This window comes from Condylura cristata, unplaced genomic scaffold (assembly GCF_000260355.1).
Source record: "Condylura cristata isolate star-nosed mole 26May11 unplaced genomic scaffold, ConCri1.0 scaffold00018, whole genome shotgun sequence".
Lineage (NCBI taxonomy): Eukaryota > Metazoa > Chordata > Mammalia > Eulipotyphla > Talpidae > Condylura > Condylura cristata.
In genome coordinates this window covers 34,893,791-34,917,263 of record NW_004567119.1, presented here as the reverse complement: position 1 = coordinate 34,917,263, position 23,473 = coordinate 34,893,791, and the positions used below count along the sequence as shown (strand labels likewise).

General features: G+C 44.1%; 1 protein-coding gene across 3 annotated transcripts in view; it reads left to right on the top strand.

Annotated features, from left to right (window-relative positions):
* NR5A2 (nuclear receptor subfamily 5, group A, member 2) overlaps nt 1–23,473 on the top strand; it is a 126,457-nt gene that overhangs the window by 54,962 nt on the left and 48,022 nt on the right. For all 3 annotated transcript variants that reach the window (XM_004685478.2, XM_004685477.2, XM_004685476.2), the window contains one exon: nt 17,676–17,795. In XM_004685478.2, the coding sequence (XP_004685535.1) occupies nt 17,676–17,795 (120 nt within the window). The remainder of the gene's footprint in view (nt 1–17,675; nt 17,796–23,473) is intronic.

Below are 23,473 nucleotides of genomic sequence, written 5' to 3'. Positions count from 1 at the left end.
TAGCACTTCAATCACTCCACTCCATTCACACAGAGATGTGTGAGAACCCCCTGCTCCCCTGACAGAGGCAAAGCAAAACCACCTCCCTCTTGACCCAGGCCTCCCACCTGTCACCACCACTTTCCCAGAAGGTGACACCTGTGTCCCCTTCCCTGCTGCTGCCTCTCCCGAGCTTGAGCCCCAGCAACAAGCAGCCTGCACTCCCGCTTTTCATTGAATCAGTGCTCCCCCATTGTGTCTGCCCAGGCTGGCTCTTCTCCTTCTACCCAGCCTTTAGGGATTATTTCTCTGTTCCTAGTTTTGATTCCCTCTCCTTCTCATACTACACTTTCTTGGTGACTTCACCCACAAATACTGCTGCGCTGTACCTCCTCTTCCGGACACCCCTACCACCACCATTTTGAATTGTTTGCTGAATGTCTCTGTGTTCACCATCAACCTCTCCTCCAAGAGGTGTTGTTTAGTCTTTTGAGTTTTTCCTTTCAGCTAATACCCTGTCTTGAGCAATCATTCTCAACTTTCTATACATACTGAAAAAACCGAAACCCCCCGCAGGTAATCACCAATGTCTTTTTCACTCCCACCCCACAGCACACTCCTTCACCGTAGACACGCCAAGCTCTTCTTTTCTGTCCCCTCCTCTTCCGCAAACATCACACCTCTGTGTGTGGGTCCCCTTCCCGGTACTTACAATACTAGGGAGAGCTTAATACTTGGGTGACTATAAAGTAGAAATGTCAATTCCAAGAACTTTCCTCAGTTGCTTGAGTTGCAATTAATTTCCCTGTTTGCCATCGTACCACAGTATTTTGCTTATTCTACTTCTTTGGGCTATTTTATATACCTATGGCTTTGCCATCAGACTCAAAGCCATTGCTTCGACAAGTTGCAGTACAAGCCAGGAATTATTTGAAATTGAGGCTGTGTGACAATATCTGGACATAAAAGTGATCAAGTGACCCCTGTCCCCAGTGTTTCTGATATTCTCAGTTGTAATCCCTGTGGGCTTCCCATCACCAAATCACCCATGTGCCATCACCATAGTCCAGTGCACTTCCCTCCCTCCTTCCCCCCATTTTTGATCCCATTCCCCATCCCACTCCTGTAAAATGTCTCTGGTATATAGCTGTTCATTATTATCCCCCCCCCCACACTTCCGGGTCTTTTAGGGAGCATAAGTTTTTTTAACACAGTAGTTACTCTACAAAATGTTTAACTTAGTAGAAATTCTTTTATGTATACAGGCAAGTGACTGATAACAATTTAAAGCAGTGATTCTCAAACTTTTTGTGCTCAGGATCATTCTGGAAAATGACTGAGGACTCCACAGGCCTTTAGTTCATGTGAATTCTAACTATCGATATTAATAATGCATCATGAGCTAACACTGAGAACTGGTTACAACAGAAGAACTCAAAGCACATACCCGGTGTGTCTCCAGAGTGGTGACGTCATCACTTCCTGCAGCCTCTCTAGCTGTGAAAGACAGAGGGTCAAAAGGGCATAGAACATCTTCCTATAATTGGGTAAACAGTTTCAACCTCTTGGACCTGCTGATCACCCTTGTAAAACCACTGACTTAAATATGCTCACTTTGGTGGGCACATATATTTTTTCATTGGAATTGAAGCTTCATGCCAAGGGAAAGCAATTCTCAAAATGGACTTGTCAAATCAGCAAGTACATGGTGTTGGGAGACCCCTAAGGGAACCCTTCTCTGACTCTCCTTGGTGGGGATGGCAGAATCATCAAGGCAAGGAGCAGCACTGATGTAGGGGAGTTGGGGATCACTGACAAGTAGACTCAACCTTTCCCTTTCTCAGCAGTCATGGCCCCCTACCCAATACATACTTTCACACTGGTGCCACCCTACACCCCAACCAATTTGACGGCCACTTAGGGACAGCTGGGTCCCTTGTGCACATCTTTCTGAGATCAAGATCTGACAACTTTGGTCTCTGGTTAGCCTCTAAGATGGAAGATCATATGGAAACAAAAGCCTAGAGTTGTTGCTTTGCTTTTTCATTTTGTGTTGAAGTCATATGTGCATGTAATACCTGATTGAGCTAAGGATCAAGAACTAGGTATGACTTTGTAACACAGTAATATACTCCCATAACACCTATTATTTACTGAGTTCTGTGTGTACCAGGTGGGGAGGAGGTCCATATTACTGAGCATTAGACTGAAGTGGGCATAAAGTAAGACTCAAGGTAGGTACTTATTTGCCCAAGGTCACATTCATCTGTTGATCATGGTTTAGATCTGTATTTGCATCAGGCCCATCTGATTCCAAAGTTCTCAGTCTTGACGTCATCGTGAATTTTTCTCATATTGTATTCCCGAGCCTAAAATACTAGTGTTTGAATGTGTGAGAGAGATGCCACATGCCCTTGTGGAGGGGAGATAGCTATTTCCTGGAATTTTCTAGAGCCTTTTCCTTTAAGGGGTCATATATTAAAACATTGACCCAACGGGGTAGCTTGTTAGATGTGCAGAATTCCATCTCTAGGCCTACTGAATCAGAACCTGCACTGTAACACGATTCCCAGGAGAACAGTATGTATGTTGAAGTTTGAGAAGTTCAGATCCTGAGCACAACCATGTCTTCCCAAACTCAAGAGAAAAAAGTGAAGCCACTAGTAGCCATTAGTGTACTAAATACCTAACACCTTTACTGAAAGACAAACATGGCTTTTCAAAGAATAGGTCTTACTTTAAAAGCATGCACTTGGGCTGACTTGTCCACAGTTCCACACACAACATACCAACTTTGCAAGACCTACTAGAAGATGCTGCATGGTAATGTCTGATAGTCATCTTTGAGGTCTACCTGTGATGTACTTTATTAAAAGCAAGCAAAGACCTTCAGGTCCTCATTCAAAAATGTGGTTTGTGGTGAAGTCTCATTGTACCATCAGGCAAAGGTCACTCAGAGGTGCTCATTAATGCACTCACTCTGGGATGAGATCAATCTCCATACTTCACCATATTGATCTGAGAGCTCATTGGTGCCCCCCTCCCTCGCCCCCAACTGATTAGCTGAGTGTGAATGGAGATGGATGCCACTGAGCCTGGCGATCCAAGCTGGCGGCACCCTCGGCCAGAGCCATGTTCCCCTCCTCCAGGAGGATGACCCTGGTTCCTACTCTTAGGATCTTGCACTTTTTACCAGCTACTCAGGAAGAGGTTTTAGACCAAACAAGGTGTCTTCCCACTGGGGAGTGCATGTCAGTCATGTGTACAATATAAGGCTCCAGTGTGGTTGTCAAAGCTGGCAGATGGCTGCTTTAAAGTGTCCCTTTGATGCGACCCAAAGTTCACTTGTTAATTAAAAGATCCCGACTCACTACGGTCTTCAGGACCTAAGAGGTGCCTGTGTCCTTCTGTGAAAACGTTGTTCTCTTTCTTGTGAAAGCTGTCATTCCTGTATCTAACGTGACTGTCTGGTTGCAGAAACAGGGGGAGGTGTGGCTTGCTGAGTCCAGCTCGTTAAACATTTATGTGACCTGTGTACTACTCATAGTAATGGGCCTTGTGGATTCTAGGTGGGAGGGGGAAGCAAGCCAAGCAGCCAGGTTCTCCTTCACACAGATGGAGATCCCAGACTCAGAATGAACACCAGCTCCCCACAGCACAGCCCTTCAGCTGCTCACATGGTGTCTATGAGGAAATGTGGAGCAGTCCGTACCCTCTGGCTCTGGGGTTCAGGCCACAGACTATTCCATTTAAGCATATAAGGTTCTTTATGCTTGATTCTAAATATATGGACCACATAGAAAAAGAGTTGATGGGCCCCCCTGGTGGCACAAGGGAAGTGAGCTTCAGAGAAGAGGGAGGGCTGTGCGGGTCTGCATTTTCAGGGGCATCCTGGCTTTGCTGCAGTCCTGGCTAGTGTTACATCATCTCCTGTGTCTACAGGCTGAGCTCGTTGGCCATTTGGTTGGAGTGGGCTGGTAGCTTAGTCCAATGATAAAGTAACTTAGCCAACTCATCAGACAGTTTTTTTTTTTTTCTACATCATTTTGTACATTTTTTTTTTTAAAGATTTATTTATTCATGTATACAGGTCAGAGGTGTGGGGGGTGAGAGGATTCACCAGAGACAGAGTGGGAGCAGAACAGGCAGATCGGAAGTACACTGCTGAGGGGAGCAGTTGGCAAAGACCGGAGAGATCTACAGCACCATGTGGGTCACCTCAGGGGCTGGGGATCAAACTTGCACTGAAGCAACTGCAGTCCGCTTTCAGTGCTGCGTCCTGACCCCCTACCCCACCAGGGAGGGCCGAGCCTATGGTTTTTTGAATGAGTCTGTTGCATGTCTTGTGGTGATGATATTGCAATCACACAGGTTAAAAAGCAGGATCCAACATGTAGTACTTTTCCTATTACTTCTTTGTGAACGATTAGGACTGTTTCCTGCCAAAAGATTTTTTTTTTAATTTATTACAAAGTTTATTTTTACATCATTTTGCACATTTTTTTTTTCATCTCGATTGTAATCCCCACGGGTTTCCCATCACCAAATCACCCCTGTGCCACCACCATAGTCCCATGCATTTCCCTCCCTTCCCCCCACCCCATTTTTGATCCCACTCCCCACTCCACCCCCACAGAATGTCTCTTGTACATGGTTGTTCATTATTTTTGTTATTTTCTCGCTGGTCCATTATACTCCTGCTATGAGTGAAACCATCCGGTATTTTTCTTTCTCTTTCTGGCTTATCTCACTAAGCATGATCTTTTCCAGCTCCATCCAAGTTGCTGCAAAAGACATGTGTTTCTCTTTTTTGGTTGCTGAGTAATATTCCATTGAATATATGTACCACATCTTTCTAATCCAGTCATCTACTTTTGGGCATTTGGGCTGCTTCCATGTTTTTCCAATTGTAAATAAAGCAGCAATAAACATGGGGGTACAAGTATCTTTTTCAATCAGTGTTTTTGTGTCTTCTGGGTAGATACCTAGGGGTGGGATTGCTAGGTCGTAGGGAAGCTCCATGTTTAGCAGTTTGAGGAACCTCCAAACAGTTTTCCATAGTGGTTGTACTAGTTTGCATTCCCACCAGCAATGCAGGAGAGTTCCTTTTTCTCCACATCCTCGCCAACAATTGTTGTTGCTAGTTGTTTGAAGATGTGCCATTCTCACTGGGGTGAGGTGGTATCTCATTGTGGTTTTAATTTGCATCTCCCTTATTACGAGTGATGTTGCACATTTTTTCATATGCCTGTTGGCCATCTGCATTTCCTCTTTGGAGAAGTGTCTTTTTAGCTCTACTGCCCATTTTTTGATGGGGTTGTTTACTTTATTTTTGTTGAGTTTCATCAGTTCTCCGTATATTTTTGTGATCAGTCCTTTATCGCTACTTTTGTGTGAGAAAATGTTTTCCCAATTAGTGATCTTTCTGTTTGTTTTTAGTAATGTTTCTTTTGCTGTACAGAAGCTCTTTAACTTGATGTAGTCCCATCTATTTATCTTTGCCTTCACTATTGTGGCGTTGGGTGCTCTGTCTTTAAAGATGTCACTGAAGTGTATGTCGTGTAGTGTTTGACCCATCTTTGCTTCTAGGTATTTTATGCTTTCCGTTCTTATGTCTAGGTCTTTAATCCACTTCGAGTTGATTTTTGTGACCAAAAACTTTTTTTGAAAATTTTCTGGACTATGGAGAATACCATATAGTAATCCTCGTGCATTCATAGATGAGCATGCCTGACTGTTGCACCAGCTGGAATCCAGCCAGGTCCTGGCTTGGTATGTTTATGCAGCACTGTTCTGTACCAGTTCTCATTCTCACTAGATGCTTTGCCCACCTGCATTAGAGAAGCGTTTCTTCCATGTAAAGGATATTTCTCCCATTTTACAGTGGCAGCATTTGATAAAAGGGAATTTGATCCCTGGCGTGCCACCTCTCAGCCGTCTCCGGGAACCTGGTCTATGTATATGTGCTCTGGCAAATTCTTAGGGAGCCCGATTTGCAGTCCGTCATTATATTTAGCTACAACCCCATCGAGGTATATTTCACTAAGTGTGAATAAAGGAAGCGTTTCCCAGGACTGTTGGAGATATACAGGGACTGGCTAGGGAATGATCTACAGAGCCCCCGCCCCATGGGGGCAAACTCAGGAGGGCGATGCCTGTGTCTCGGAAGGGAGTGGATAGATAGGGTGTGTGGGGGCGGAGGCGCAGGGTGTGTGGGGGTGGAGGCGGCAGGGCAGCCTTATAGTCCACAGCTTTTCTCCCTTCCTCTGCAAGAGAAAGAACATGAAAGTAAATGTGGTGACAGTATGTCGTGAGGTGTGTCCCCTCACACACAGGTGCAGTAGGGCTGGGGATGCATCGCCAAAAAGTGGTTCATGTGACTTTAATTCCAAAGTCATGACTGCAGTCTCCCTCCTCTAACTGGCTGGAATTGGGGAACTGAGAAATCAGTCAAAATTAGTGGTGGCCAATATTAGGAAGCAGTGTTTCCATGAAAATGGCGGTCCTCATGTTTCGGTTAGGTCTTTTCGTGGGGCGCAGGTGCAAGCAGCTGTTGCACAGGGTCTCGGCAGCCAGGAATTATGTCATGGCCAGGTTCACCTTTGGGTCTTCTGGAGCTACGCCCAACTGAGGAAGGGATACCTAGCTCTCACTCGGGCACTGAGAGGCAGGCTGGGAAGCAAGGTTGCAGGGCAAAAAGGTGTCAGGTGAGCTGATCCCAAGTGCTGCTCCAGTGGGCACAGCTGGGGTTCACAGCTCCCACAGATCCCTGGCAGTGTGGCCTGTTATTCTACTGTGACCAGAGGGACACTTCCCCAAGTTATACGTGGGCTACTAGGAAAAAGACCCCAGGATCCTATTACTATTTGCGTCAGTACTTTCAGAGAAAAGTCTGGGCCTCTGTAATATAATAATGTAGGGATTTTCAAAACTGTGAAGACAGCCTAGCCTGGCCTTACTGCACCTTCACCATCTTGATTCTGCTTCACCCAGAACAACATTATTCCACCTCAGTTGGGGCAGAAAATGGACCCCCTTAGGACTAAGTAAACGCCAGGTCTCAGTTCATCCTTCATTCACAGTCTTTCCTTCAAGTAGGAGAGAGGCTCTATCTAGATTTTATGTCCAGGTAGTTCTGAGGCTCACTCATTTGATATTTGTTTTTATATTTTCCAATTCCAAAAAACTTTATTTCTCAAATCACAAACTTCTTGACATTTAAAACAGGAGTTAAATTACCTTTAATGCAATTCTTTGCAAGAAAGAAACTGCGACAACATTATGTTGAAAATAAACTGCTGGGGAATAGCAGGGAGGTTGTTTATCCCTTTATGATGAGGCACAGTGACAGAGTCCCAGGCTGGGATTCAGAGCACCTGGTTCCCTTCATGTTTCTGGCACCTGAGTAACCTTGTATAAGTCACCTGGTCTTAGTTTCCACCTCTATAAAATGAACTTGTTGAGCTATAGGTGGTTACTAGTTTCTTGTAATGCTGATCTAGCAAAATCTAATTCTACGCCTACTGTAAGGACAAGACCAGGTGTGTTTTAGAATATAACACCATGGGGGTACCTCGATTTAGGCAATGAGAGGGGATGCCATTCATACTGTCCAAGACACCGAATTAGAAAGGAGGTATTAGTGTCTTAACACACTAAGCTTAAAGGACTGGAATATTTCCAGTATACACTGTTAACAGATTTTTTATTTTTATACAGCAAAAATTGTTTGGTTTCCAGGACTCCCTGGTGGCCTAAGGGTTAAGTCTCAGGACTATCACCATTGTGGCCTGAGTCTGATCCCAGGCCAGGAGGTGACCCAATGGCCCAGCAGACCTCTCCTGCCTCGCCCACTGCTCCCCTCAGCAGTGGACTTCATCAGTCAGCCTGTTCTGCTCCCCACTCTGTGTCTGGTGAATCCTCCTACCTCCCCACCCTGTACCTTGCTCACACCTCAGTTCTTCTACACTAAAAGATAGATAAATAATATTGTTAAGAAAGTGTTTGGTTTCCTTAGGAATAACCATCCCATAATTCAGACCTGAACCTCTGACTGCTGTAATTCTATACTCTGGTGCCACCACTTTCTCTGATAACAGCACTGTGACCTTTAAATTTCATGAGGGGAGTATCTGCTCTCCCCAGTCACTGTCACTGGGGAGTCGGGTAGAGGAATCTCCCAGGAGCCTTTGTAGTCAGAGAATTCCCATCACTGAATTGTCCTGCGGGGCCTCTTGGCCTCCGCCCTCGTTTTAGGTATATTTTTGGTGAGCAGTATTGAGGCCACTGGGGTCCTTTCCTCCTTTCTTTGGCTCACTGCCTGACTGAAGTGGCCAGCCAAAAAGGGCCCAAGGACATGGAGCCTCTGAAAAAAATGTTCTGGCGTTGAAATGCAGCTTACAAAGGAAAACACTGCATTAAGAACTTACGGGAAAATATATTAACTTTTATAACTAAATAATTGCATGACATTAATTTCAGATACTATTCAAATGAATGATTGTGATTGATTAAGTTTTTTTTATTTCATTAAGAAAAAAAAAAAAAGAACTTACGGGAGCCACAGAGCATGCTCAGTAGAATATTTCCACCATCTCCCCTTTCTTCACCCTGGTCTCTCCCAAGACTTCAGTTGTGTGTCCCTTTCACAAAGCATAAAATAACCAAAACCTTTAAATGTATACCTTAATCTCCAATGTCCAGCAGATGGGCTGGCTGCAAAGCTGGAATTTTGTGGCTGGTGGCATTATTACCTTTAAGGTAGGCTCTGGAAAAATAGCCACTACCCTGTTTTGAAAATGGTGATCTTATAGCTGCTTTGTGGACAAACAAATTATAAGAATTATCATGCTTCCAGGGTTCTGTCTTCCTCATTTGAATATTATCTGCTGGTCAGACATGTGAGAATATTGCTTTAATTAACATAGATTTCTAAACCAGGAAACAGGCAGCCATCGTAAGTAAAACCACCACCAGTGAGAGGAAGAACTGGAAAGTACTTCAACTTAATCTTGCTTAAAATATTTCTTTTCTCATTCGTCCACCTGTTCCATCACCTGAAAACTGTGCCTTTGGTCTCTGTCCAGCATTGCTTATATTTTGCCTCCTCTCACTCAGATTAAATTTTGCTACCACCCATGGGTGTCAGCTGTGTATACTGCGACACGAGCCTGGCTCCGTTCATTTTCTTGTGGTGGTGAGGGCCACTGAGGTCCAATGCATGGAAGTGCCCAAAGGTACGCAGGTGAGAATGCCCAGCTAGGAACTGGGGTTCCTGACAACAGCACCCACAGACTCCTTTACAGCACTCTGTGGTCCCGAGTATACTGTTCACATTAGTGCTAACATGCCTATACACCCTCTCCATCTCCGACCATCTCAGTTACCTTTGGGATAAAACAAGTCATCAGAAAATTGTTTTCTACAACTGGATTATCTCTGCCCCTCTTCACGATGGCTTTAAAAGTACACTCGGAGAAGCAGAAAATGGTGTCTGCTGGGAGGGTGTTGTAGACTAAAGTTTACGGTATGATCTAGAATATACCTTGGAAAACCCACAGGGACATTTCTCTCAGGAATACGGTGCTAGAAGCAGCTTTTTGTAAGTAGTGCTTTGACTTCATCTCATGCACACTACAAATCAAGTTCATAGTCATGCTCTGGCTGCAAGGAGCCAAAATGTGGCCCATTTCCAACAGTGGAAACACCCTTCTGGAGCTCATTTTGAGGACGGATCCTACCCTTGCCTTTGACTCACTTTCCTACCTATATTTTCTTTTTATCTCCATTACTTCACTTATCTCATTATTTACCTTCTAGTAAATATACACTTAAACTACTTCAAATCTTTTTTTTAAGGTGTGCCAGAGCACATATAAATGTCTGCAGCTGCACATACGTACTGTGCATCTCTATATGATACTCACTTTTTTTTTTTAATATTTATTCATACAGAACTGGGGTATAGGCCAGAGGTGCAGGGGCGGTGAGAAGATTCACCAGAGACAGATTAGGGAGCAGAACAGGCAGATCCACAAAGTATACTTCTGAGGGGAGCAGACAAGAGAGGTCTGCTGCCCCATATGGGTCACCTCCCTGGCTGGGGATTGAACTTGAGCTGAGGTGGTGCAGCTGCTGTGCTTTAACCCGCTGCACCATCAGAGAGGGTCCCTACATAATACTCATCTTCTGAAGGTTGGTTCCATGTAGGTTAGTACCTGACATGCTTACCTTGTGCACTAATCAATTTGTGCACTAGGTCTTGTTTAGTCCATTCATTTGTAATTTTTTTTTTTTTTAGATTTATTTATTCACACATAGAGAAGTGGGGTACAGGCCAGAGGTGTGGAGAGGTGAGAGGATTCACCAGAGACAGAGAGGGGAGCAGAACAGGCAGATGGACTGAAAGACACTGCTGCAGGGAGCAGCAGGCAAGACAGGAGAGGTCTGCTGCGCCATGTGTGTGGGTGAGCTCCCTGGCTGGGGATCGAACTCTAGACAGTGACTGCTGCTAGCTTCATAGTGCTCGCTTTAACCCAGTGTACCACCAAGGAGGGCCCATTTATAAATTTCTTAAGAATAAGAACTAGGACTTTAGTTCAAGATTCAGTAACCCCAGTACGAGTACACCAATATATGGTTCTGATTTATTATTTGACCGGGATAATATGTCCCTAATCCGACAAGATAAATGACTCCCAGGTCAGCCATACCCTCAGACAAACTGTCTTTTTAATACCAGTCTCACAAGATGAAGTTCATCGCTAGGCTGATTCCTGTTTTCTTGCAAAAGACTGCAACCTTGAGCGAAAGTCATCCTATTGTGCTAATAATAACTGAATCGCCAGGTCAAAGTAACTCCGAGGGATGGATGGAACTAACCTCCCCGAGTGGCGGAAGCTCTTTCTTCCCAGCTCTTTACTTATGCACATGCTTTAACTTTGTAGCCGTGGGATGTGATGGATTCCCAAATTACAGGGAAAAATAATCTCATCATGTTCTAGTTCTCACCTTAATCAGATCCATGAATCACATGTGGCTGACTGTGGAAATGTAAACAGAAAAAAACATGCAAATCCCCTTTGACTCCCAAATGTGGTGAACTCACCGTGAGCTTTTAATTAATGATACTTCAATCATGTTTTGAAATGTTGAGAAAAGGAGGAGTAAAAACTGGTCTAAATCTGTCCAGTTTTTTTTGTTTGTTTGTTTAACAAATTCTTAGCAGGTAGTTTAATTCTATTTGAAAGAAACCAGCTAAATGATATTATGTTGTCTGCTGCTGATCTATATCTTAATAGTGAGATTTAACATTTACCTATACGACGCAGTCTCATCACCAAACTTCTAGGATGCTCTCACTTATTTACTAATTATCACAGATTTACATCACTATAAGAAACACTGAATAGCTGACATTGGCACATATTTATATAAAGTAACACTGCATTCAACACCCCAGAGAAATAAGGTATACAGCATGCACATGAATGTTCTGAATAAATGAAACTTAACCTTTGGAAACATTGAGCTTTGGAAGAAATTTAATAATTTTTGGTGGAATGGCTTTTAAAACAATGACACCATCCCCTTACTTCCTGAACAGACGGCTCATGGAGGCCATATCTGATGACCTGTCAGGCCAGTGAGTGCCTGCTTCCAGACCCTGGGCTCCAGAACAGCCCCCTTGGGGGGGGTCCGAGTTTTAGGGTCCCAGATCATCTTTACTGAGCGCCTGGGTAGAAATGCTCAGGAAAGGAAGGCTGGTGTGCTTTGCTTTCTGTCTGCTCCGCTGCTGGCAGCTCTCACGTTCATTTCCCAACCACCAGCCACAGTTCACTTTACACCTAATTCCAGGGGTCGGGCAGGACGAGCTGGCCCCCTTCCCTGGAGACCAAGGGCATCGCTGATGTATGGCAGCCGCTCACCACCCTGTGTCTGGCCACCCCAAGCCTTTGGCACAGCAGGGCCAGCAGGCACACTGGTAAGTGCCTTCTCCCAGCCCTGGTTGTTTGGTAGACATCTTCAAAGGGACGTCTAGAAAACTGGGCTGAGGTTTGTGTCCAAAGGAATAGCAGCATGAAATAGATCATTTTAAGTGACAGTGCCTGCGATGAATTGACAAAAGGGAGAAGCCCAGGGTCTTATCTCCTAGAATCTCTGGACCTTTGGTCATGACCTAGGGGACGTGTGAGTGAGTGTGGACTGGAAGGCATGGGTGGGAATGGAGCAGAAGGGGCGATTATGCAGTTAAACCCTACGGCCTCCTGTGACCTCCTGTCTCCCTCACCGAAACACAGTTTAGATTCCATGGTGGGGAAGATCCTTTGTGGCTTCCATGGAAAAACAAGAAAAGGGCCAGAAGAGCATTGCCTGGTGAAGCAATGACAGATAGGTCTTTGTGTTATGGAACCACAGCAACACAATTAGCAAATATGCTGGAATCATATCTAGTTATCTCAGAGAAGGGAAGAACGTCATGTCGTAAATCTATCGGGTATTGCCACAATTGACAGGGAAGTTTTACTGGCTGTTACTTGTCCTGTACAGCATTGTTTTTAGTGCTTGTTTAATCATTGCTAATGTGAAATCATTTTTTCTTGGACTTTGTAGCAGTTTATTATAGAAGTTGGAGATAATCATCTGTGTTCTTTATAAAAACAGTGAAGGATTAAGGCATGAAGGTGGTCGTGTGTCTGCCTTGCCCAGGACAGGTTCTGGTTGAGATTTGTTACATTGATTTTGATTTGTTTGGGTTTTGGTTTTTCTCTGCCTGCTTCTGAATCTGCCTTTACACATGTCATTATGTCACAAAGGGAGCATGAGGAAATGGAGCTCCACCTCCAGGCTTTTCCTTTTTTTTCTTTTGTCAGAAAAAAAAAGAATCTTCATATCATTTAAAAAAAAAAGTGTATTCCCAGAGTTTGATGTAACAAGAGTCACGGAAAGAAAAACAAAGAATGTACTACGTAAGTGTATAGTGTTCAAATCTGCCATAGTGCACCGTCTCGGGCGCTCTACTGAGCCGCTGGGAGTCGATAAACTAAGGGTAAAGGGCTCCCAGCTCTTGAACACATGGGAACTAAAACAACAGGTTTCCACTTCTCTGCTCTCCTGGCTCCCCCACAAGTTTCCAACACTGGGCCTGCCACATCAGACCCTAACTTTCAGACCTAAGGCATGGTTTCCAATTCCAGGCAACAGTTTCCTAAAAACAGCTTCTTAAAGTGGCCAGGGAAGCCAGGGATGGCAGCTTTGTGATGGCCCTGCGGGGGAAAACCATAAAAGCAGCTGCCGTGCTGGGCTGCAGAGGGGCCAACAGAAAGGTTTTGATAAGTGAAATGTGGGCATGAGAAAGATCTACACATTTTTCTTCTTCTAATTGTTTGTCAAATTCACTGTTCTTGTGAGCAAGCACACCTCTCTAATGATTAACATTCTGAGTTGTGGGAAGTTGTGCTTTGTAACAATATGAGGCTTGTGTTCCTTCCACACTCATCTGTATTATCTGTATAAATAGTTTCTCTTATGAGTAACCAGGTTCCTGAGATAAGTCCTTCCTTTTATTACAGCTGATAACACAGCAGGATTATATGAGGTGATACTGCTAACTAGCAAGAGGTTTTGATATATAATGGAATTATTTGCCGCCGATCCTTCTCCGGGCGCCCTAATGCCACCCAAGTTTTTTATTCACAGCATTAATGCTTGGAGAATTTACTCACAACCTATAGGTTATTTTTCTCCTCTCTCTCTGACCCCAGTGTCGCCTATAACTCTGTTTCCAAATGGAAAAAAAAAAATTCTTCAAAATTGCCAACATCTCTTATGTGGAGATAAAGAACAAGTTGGTCGTAAAATTTACCCTGTCCTTTTATGCATAGAGCTGCATAAAAACCATGTCGCCCACAGCACCGTGGTGCTGCGTACTCGCCAATTTCAACATAACATAAAATATTACATAATCAATTATGGAAAATAATGAGATTGAATTTTAGCATGCTAAGCCTCCTCAGAGAGTATTAAAACAAGGAATCAATTGCTCAGGACGGGTGTTAATATTACAATCAGTCAAGACGTCTTTACCAAGGGCCAGATGTGTGTCCGACCTGCAGGCATGTGAGGGGAGGGTCAGGTACAAGTGACAGGAGGCGCAGGGGCTGGATAGGAATAGAGGTTGTTCCATTCCGCCAATGTGGCAAATCTTGCTTGCTTATATGGTCACCCTTCAGACGACTTCACTGGTATGAACACTGTGGTGTGGAACTTCAGAGCCAGCCTGCTGCACACCTATGCACTAGGGATGTCACTGAACTAAATGTTATTAAGTGGCACACGACTGTATAATGGGCTAGGTATCACAGACGTGGGTAAAAGTGGAAACTGGCACAGTCACCTGTAGCTTTGCTTCATTTATCAAGCATTTAAAAAATGCCTCTCCCTTGCCAGGCCCTGAAGTGGGCAGTGTGGGCCTGCAGTTTCAGGAACCTCCATCTTCAAGGAGGACAGACACCCAGGCAATTAGAAGACTTTGCACAACAGGGAGGTTGTAATAGAGAACCTCTGTTAGATACCAAGGAAGGCATGCACAATACAAAATATAAAGCCAAAAATGTGGGAGCTACATATGTATATCCATCTCGTCTCGCAATTTCTAAAGAAGCAGAGGAGCCAGGAAACACGCAGATTTTACAAGGCCATCCAATCCCTGACTGCCTTTGGACATAGGATCAGTAGGTGACAAGAAAACTACAATCGTCCAACCCTTGTAAGAGAACAGATAAACAGTTCTAAATTTCTCTCTCCCTCCCTCTCACACACAGTTATAATTCTGAAAATGATATACCCCATGTTTTTCTGAACATAAGACAAAAATATTTGCTTATTTGGAAACGTATCTTCCACAACCCAAAAGAAAAGAAGTCCAGGAAAAGTCAGGTTGTGTCTTACAACTTGAAGATGGCTTCATGCTAGAAAATTCTGTTACCATAGTATTTTTTTATGTGGTCTACACAGGATAAGCATCATCACCTTAATGAAGAGGAAGAACCCCTTAATGAGGTGATTCCCGAAAATACAGTTCTTTGAATTTTCACTCACCTTTTCTCCTTCCATGTGGCCAACAGGTGATGCTTGCTTAACTTTTCATTTTTCCACCTGCAATATAGGTGTTATGTCAATAAATAATGTTTTTACATCAGAATTCCCTCCAGAAACCCATACAAGAACTTTGAGGAGCCTGTTCCCCCCATCTATCCATCTTGATGTTTTTGCCACATTAAGCTGGATAGGAGTAGTTTCTGGGGAGACTTGAAAGTATGAAATTTGGGGCTTCCTGAAAAGAGTGCTGGATGCATGACTCCAGCTTCCCATCATAGGCCAAAAAGTACATTGGAACCAAATTGCCATCATAAAATGATAAATTTGAAGTAAGAGGCTGATAGTGTATTTGCTGGAATGAGAATCTAATAAAACCCATAGAGCAAAGTGCACCTTGTTTTGAAATCACCCCCAGCCCGTGAGACAGCAGTTCCTGGAATGGGCTCCAGGCTAGCACGTACATACATGGCTACCCAGCGTTCCATGGATCTGCCTGAGCTTCTGCTCACACCCTGGTCTGTCATACCACACATCATTCTGGAGACCTGGGCTGCCACTGCCATTACTCCATGACGCTGTGAGCTTTGTCCCCCATAGGAGTCATTTTCACAAAGCAAGGATTAGCTCATGATCTCAGGTCTGCTACTGAAAATATAGTCAGATCTCAAAAATACCTGTCTCTTTAATGAGTGAGATTCTCTTGGCCAGACTCACTGGCTGGAAATATTTATGGTGGAGACACTTGGAGATGCCTCTGATCCCTGAGCCTGGCTGTGGCTGCACTCTGTCAATAACCTCTTCTACTGAACAGGATCAACATGGCCTACCAGTTGGGCATCTTTTGTTTATTGCTCTCTCTTCACTGTATACGTGAATCCCTTTACAAAGGGATTTCCCCTCCCTTTCATTTCATCCTCCAAACAAGACCTATTCACACATTCTTAGATGAGAAAACAAAAGTTTAAAGAATTGCAAGCACTCTTAGAAAGTACAGAACCAACTTCTGAGTGACTTTTGACTCACTTTGGTGTTCTCTTCATCATATTCACTGTCCTGGACACTTGAAATCAAGTTAGTCACAAGCTCAAATCACTAATATATCAATAGACATTTCCTGAGAATCATCCAGCTATCCAAAGTCTCATTGAATGTCTGCTTAAAAATGAGTCTGTTTAAAAAAAAAAAAAAAGAAAAAGAAAAATGAGTCTGTTAAAAGTGAGTGAAACTCTTTTGGTTTAGAAAATTCTAGCTCCTCTTGATGTCATTTGGAAACAGCCCAAAGGAACATAGAATCCTTGAAAAGGTATTACCACTTGATCTCTCTAAGACCCTGTTTACTTATTTGAACCTAGAAAGTAATAATGCCAATTCTGCTCACCTCAAAGGCATGTTCCGTGAGTCAAACCTAAAATACTACGCAAAAAAACTTTTAAAAACTGGAACAGCAGGTGTTATTTTCATAAATGCAGTGTCGCAGTGTGTGTGTTCAAACACAGCTGTTGCATTTGGATACAGCAAGTTTTTTTTTTTAAAAAGACTTATTTATTCCTACAGAACTGGGGTACAAGTCAGAGGTGCAGGGAGGTAAGGGGCTTCACCAGAGACAGAGTGGGGAGTAGAACAGGCAGTTCTATGAAGTTCACTGCTGAGGGGAGCAGTGGTTGAGTCAGAAGAGGTCTGTTGTGCCATGTGGGTCACCTCTGGGGCCAGGGATCGAACTCGTACTGAAGTGGCTACAACTGCCTGAAGGGCCCATGGATATACCAAGGTTTTGACCCGTATGCAGAGAGAAGAATAAAGGGTGATACATAGCCAGAGGAAGGATCACTATGCTCCTCATATCTAAACCACATATGTGGATTGTGTGTGAAATAGCTGTGTTGGTGTGGCTGGAAGAGGTGGCCTGGGAAGAGGGACTTACAGTGCCCCCCTGAGGAAGGGACAATTTCTGACCTTTCCAGATAAGAAAACTGAAGTTTAGTGAGTTTGTGGAAAATTGTCCAAACCATACAGCAAGGGCTGCTCAGCATCAAGACCATGCCTGGGGGCTGTTCCCATTCAGAATTAAGCACAATTTGCAGTTTGCCATCGATGACAAGTGTTGGCCGTGGGTCTCTAACTCCAGATGTTGTTTGGGCTGTTCTAACTGTCTGCATCAGTCGTCTCTGCTTGGCAGCTTCCTCTGTCTACATACTATTTCAGTGTCAGTTCAAGGTACTAACCTCTAGCTGTAAATGCATGGGCTTATTTGGGGTCATTTTAGTGCCGTCTACTGGGGCCAGTCGGAGGCGTCTGTATCTTCCAAAAAGCAAACTCCACCAGCTCTATTAACGGTAGACAGACCCATCTCAGAGTGCCTCTTCCTAACCGCTCATTGATTATAAGTACTTAACCTAAGTATGCTTATCTGACCTAAAAAGATATTTGTCCAAATGAAAAGAATGGTTCTTAGGAGCAGTGGTGTGACTTCAGAGTGTCCATGCTGGGTGACCTTGGTGGAGACTTCTTACTTAGAGTGAACTGCCTTATGTGCAAAATCAAGCATAAACAAAACAAGTAGCGACTAACAGTGTCGTTGTTTTCCATTTCGTTTCCAGGTTGATGACCAGATGAAGCTGCTTCAGAACTGCTGGAGTGAGCTCTTAATTCTCGACCACATTTACCGACAAGTGGTACATGGCAAGGAAGGCTCCATCTTCCTGGTTACTGGGCAACAAGTGAGTGTGGAGACCAAAAAGAAAAAAAAAAAAAGTCTTTTCATTAAGCATGTTCAGAATGGCAGGAACTGAACGCGCTCGGAAGCACCCTTGTGCTTCTGAAAGGGAAAGATTGGCTGCCAATAATTTAGAGAAGCTGATTTGGTCACTCTGTTTCTAAGCCAGTGATTACAGCTGAACTTGTAAAAGCAAACGTAATCGCAGGCGTTCTGCTGTTCTCAGCCTGAAGCTGAGTACCGAAGGGGAAGACAGTGGCTAGACCAAAATCAAGAATGAGAGCTCAGGGTTCTTTCCTCAAGCTTCTGCAGTAATAGAGCACACTTATGCATCTGCGGTTAGAAATGATGGGACCCTTTACTTTGGAGTCATTAGTGGGAGGGGCAGCTCTCAGTACCACAAGCAGTCCAAATATTTACCATAAAGGCAAGTGAATGAGAGGGGACAGGAGAGTACGTTTTTAAAAGCCATTTCGTCTTCAAAAGGGAGACAGGAAAAAATTAGTATTAGATTCTACTCCTTTCTGAATAGGTATTTGTTTAGTTAGCAAGTAATTATTGAGTTTCCTACAGTGTGCTGGTTGCTATTAGGGAACAAACTGGCAAAAGACTCCTGCCCTCGGGGAACTTCCCTAACTATAGGGAATAATCCTAGGGGGGGGAAAAGAAAAGGCCTGTTGTATAGTAGAGTTCAAAGTGGTAGGAATTCAAAAATGCAAAAAAACAAGCTGCTGCGTAAAGGGAATTAACACACATGGTGCTCATGGTAGTGGGGCCCGGGGCCTCCCATCTTAAACAGATTCGTTGGTTTGGGCCTTATTGAGAAAGTGACATACATCTGTGCAAAGACTCAAAAGAAGCCAGAGAGCCCTGCGGATATCTGGGGGAGAAAAAGTACTTGATAGACCTAAATCCAGCGTGACAGGATTTCTGAACTTCAGCAGTAGGGCAGACGTGTTATTAAAATAAATGTGTGGAGGGCCCTCCCTGGTGGCACAGCGGGTTAAAGCACTGCACTGAGAAGCTTAAGCCACTTCCGCATGAGTTCGATCCCCGCCTGCCCGGAGGTGACCACATGGCGTGGCAGACCTCTCCTGACCCGCCCGCTGCTCCCCTCAGCAGTGTACTTCGTCGATCTGCCTGTTCTGCTTCCCACTCTGTCCCTGGTGAATCCTCTCACCCTCCGCATCTCTGGCCTGTACCCCAGTTCTGTATGAATAAATGAATAAACGTTTAAAAAAAAAATAAAAAATAAATGTGTGGACAAGGGCGAGCCCCCAAGTACACTGGGTGGTTCCTATGAGGCATCACCGCCATGCTCAGGCCGTGCGGGTGCTCCAGGGCTGAGCAGTGTGCTCTTTACATCCAGCCATAAATGTTTATGTGCTGTGAAACACTGCAGCGCATGTCTGAAAGGGAAGGCTGTCTCCACACCATTTGCCTTATTATTCATAAATCACATTTCCCAATCAAATTAAAGGCAAGCACTATTTCAGAATTTTTACAGCTGGAATAATCCAACCCATGACTGGCTGGTCCCTGCTTTTTTGTACCTTTCTTAAAAAAAAAAAAAAAAAAAACCTTTCTAGATGAGAAAATAGTCTCAAGAGACTTGACTCTCTGTGCTGTTCTATTTTTGTTGAACATTTTCATCCTGTGACCCCAGTCTGTGGAGGAAATGGATCCTTTTCTAGAATCTCAGCACTAGGGTGTCTCCAAGCCACGCCCGCTGTCACCACCACACTGCCCAACTCAAAGCTGCATTAAAGAACAACTCAGTCCACACATTAACTGGATGCCATTTTCTTACAAGTTTCCACAATGTGCCATCCTTTTTCAAAGCATTTCATTACTGCTTTTCAGAAATACTCATTTCACATTTCACTTTTCTTAGGTGCTGTCCTAGGTACAAGAAAATGTCATTTAAAACATAGAGGAAGTACATTTCTTGCCTCACATTTTAAAATCAAGAAAATCAAGGAGTAGAGGATGGTTATAGTCTTTAGTATCAGTTACCATGTCACCAGTTCTTTTAGTTGTTGTTGTTTTGTTTTATGCATACAAGAACTGGGGTGTAGGCCAGATGTGCAGGGGCTAAGGGGATTCACCAGAGATGGGTGGGCCGAAATACACTGCTGAGGGGAGTAGTGGACAAGACAGGAGAGGTCTACTGTGCCCGTGGGTCACCTCCCTGGCCTGGAATCGTGGGTCACCTCCCTGGCCTGGAATCGTACTTACGTCTTAGTGGTGAAAGCGCTGAGACTTAACCCCTAGGCCACCAGGGAGGCCCCTACTCCTTTTCATTTTGATGTCATGAGCGAATGGAGTACTTCCTCCTCGAGAGCTCACTGGTCTTTTCTTTAAGTCTTTTCCAGATTCTCCCAGCTTCTACTCCCACCTATCAATCAACCTCCTCTATTCTTTTCCATCTACTATAGTATTAATTAATTAATTATAATTGGGCATTTTTATTTGTGGAAATTATGGAACAAATATTTTACTTTGCTCTTGTGAATAGCCTGGACAAGACATTTGACCATATCTCTGGGCTTCCTGGAAATTTCTTAAGATTAAAGGAAAAAAAGTGCTATAAAGGAAGACTTTTGCAAAGCCCACAACCTGTCTAACAAAAGAGCAAGATATTTCAGTCAAGATCATGTCCGTGCCTCTTTTGAATCTCCACAGCACTGAGGTCCTGCTGAATATGTTCAAAACAGATATAACAAATAGCAATTGATTGTGTTAGGGTAGAACTGTTATTCGTATCTTGAACCTAACTGCTTAATTGAAACTTACTTGGATTCAAGACTCAGACGCTTCATCCTCATGTTTCCATATCACACCCTGTTCCTTTATAACTTTCAACTTTCTATCCTGGGGCTGAGAGACCAAAGCATTCTCTAAAATGGTCAAATGCTTTCTCTAGCCCATTCACAAGTCACCTGGTGTTAGTAGATGATACTCCCTCCCCCGCTGCCCAGAGAGACACGTGAAAATGTTCAGTACAACTTTCTTAGAATGGGAAGTACTTCTTTGATTGCTAGGGTGAGGAAACCTAGATTTTTGCTAAACAGCAGCAATAATAAATTATTTGGTATGCCCCAAGTTTAAGGTAGTTCAAAGAATGATGAAAGGGAAGGAATATATGAAGTGGAAAACTGGAGCAATATTCTGGAGATGTGATTTTTAAAAAGAAAAGGCATGGAAGTGTTGAAGAAAGCAGAGGCTAAGCACCTCTCTCTGCTTTGTTTACAGTAACAACCAGGTCAGGCGAGTCTAGTTTTATGACAAGTGCAGCCTGCTCCTTCCCTGTGGTCTGAAGTGGCCTTGGGGGCAGATTGTACACCAGCAGGCTTCGGTTGGCCTGGAACTTCAGAGTCTCCATTCTAGAACTTACCAGCTGTGTCACCTTTAAACAAATCCTTTTGTTACAGGGCACCCCAGTGTGAACTGGGCTGCCTGTCTGTGGGGCCTCACCCTCACTTAAAGTTCAGTTGTACTGCAGACACACACAAAAGGGTCAATAATGGGTTTATGCACAAAAGAGGAAAAGAAAAGGAAACAACCCAGGGAAAGAGAGAGGGATACAAAGCAACTGGAATATCTTACCGGCTTGGCTGACTTGGAGATCTGGTAACAAACTAACTGAAAGCCCCGAGTCACACAGTCCCGATAGCCGTTTCCCAAAGCCGAACCAGAGAGAGAGAGAAAGAGAGAGAGGGTTGTAGAAAATGGTGCCCTATTTATCCCCCAAAGTCCCAGAATGCCTGCTTAGCTCCGCCCTTGGGTCCTCGCAGTCCTCTCCCTGGTACTGCTGGGAGTTGTAGTTTCCAATCACTGAAATACGGGATAGAGTCCAGAAAGCTGGAGTAGGGGGTGGAGTCCACACAACTCTGCAGAGTTCCTTGAGGACATCCTTCCCCTTAACACTTTTACCTTACACACTTGAGCCCCTATGTGTGCAGTGGGGAATAGAATGGAATCTCCCTTAGAGAGTGACGGTAAGAATGCCGGGAACTACACCTGTGTAAGGTTCTGAAATCAAAATGAGTTACCTGAGCTAAGCTGACATTTATGGCGTCAACAGTCCTATGGAGAAGGAACTGTTGTAATTATCATCACTGCTGTTGCATTTCCATTGTGAAAATGAGGACTGGAAGCAAAGACACACAGTAGTTGATTTAAAGTCAAGCTCAATCAAGAAGTGCTGGAGCACCCCGACCTGGGCAGCCCAGGACTCAGGTTCAAGTTCTCATCAAACACTGTCCTGCCTTTCTGTATGCATCACAGGTGCTGTGGCCATGCCTTCCTGTTGGTCTCTGGGTGCAATTTTAATGCAAAACAGGTTCTACGGAACTTCTAAAAAACAACTTCATTTCTCATTTATTGAGCCTACATATATCAATATTTTTCTTTTGTTCTTAGTGTGGCCTTCTGCACACACCACAAAAGGAAATTTAAATTACCCAGAGGCAACTTTAATGTTCTCATCCTCCTCCTCCTTTGGAGAAAATACAGCTTAAATGAGGGTTTTTCTAACTTTTTAAATAAATAATTCCTCTGCTACAGAGACAAACTAACCTACTGCCATGGATTAGTGCAGACTGAACTTTGAAACAATGATTAAAGTTTGTTCTGAGATGCACTATATCAAATCCTGATGTTGCTATCTGGGGGGGTGGGGGGGGCGGAATTAAATGGCATTATTTCAAGAAAGCTTGCAAAATCCCCCTAAGGCAGCGTAGCCCTCACCTGTAGAAGAGGAATGACTTTATTCATTTAGTTGTAAAATGTAAATGAGGGGACATCAACGGTGAGGGACAAAACGAGCCCAGTCCTGCGCTTGCTGGTGGTAAGAGCCGCCACTCACTCATTAATGGCCAGGACTACGGACTACGGATCTCCAAGGGCTCGGAGCCGCACGCCCTGCACACCTCCCCCAGGGAGTCCATGACGCACTCACAGGCGCAAGGTCGGGAGGTAGTGGCCAGGGAATCAGCAGACAGGCGGTGACATGGCTTCTAGGAAAAACAAGCCTCAGTCCTAATGACAGGCTGTTTGACCAAACTCACATTTGCAGGTGGAAGCTTACACAGGGCAGAGAGCAGGGCAGTGAATTGCTGGATAAAACTTGAACTGTACCCCCAGTCACCTTTTTCAGTCTCATCCCTAAGATAGCTGAGACTCCAAACAGTTCACTGTAAATTTCCAGTTATGTTTCTAGGATGTTCTCCTGCCCCATGATGACGTCAAAGAAATTTATGCCGAGTATATTAAGATTCATAAATAATAGTATTTGATGTGCTGTAGCCCCAAACATCAGGGTCAGAGTTCTGTCACCAAGAGGACCGCGAAAAGCATTTCTATGTACCCCATACAGGGGCCACACAGGGCTCTCAACCTGCCCTGCTGGACAATCCCTGGCCAGGGAGGCTCCAGGTGGCCCATGGCCCCCAAGTTCGATTGGTTGCAACTTATGGCAAATGTGAATTTAATATAGAAGATAGGAAGCAAAAGAGTAGGCTGAATTTTTAAAAAGTGAGGAATTCCACACCCCAAATGCCCAGAAGTAGATGACTGGATAAAAAGATGTGGTACATATACACAATGGAACATTACTCAGCAATCAAAAAAGATAAACTCAGGCCTTTTGCAGCAACATGGATGGAGCTGGAAGGGATC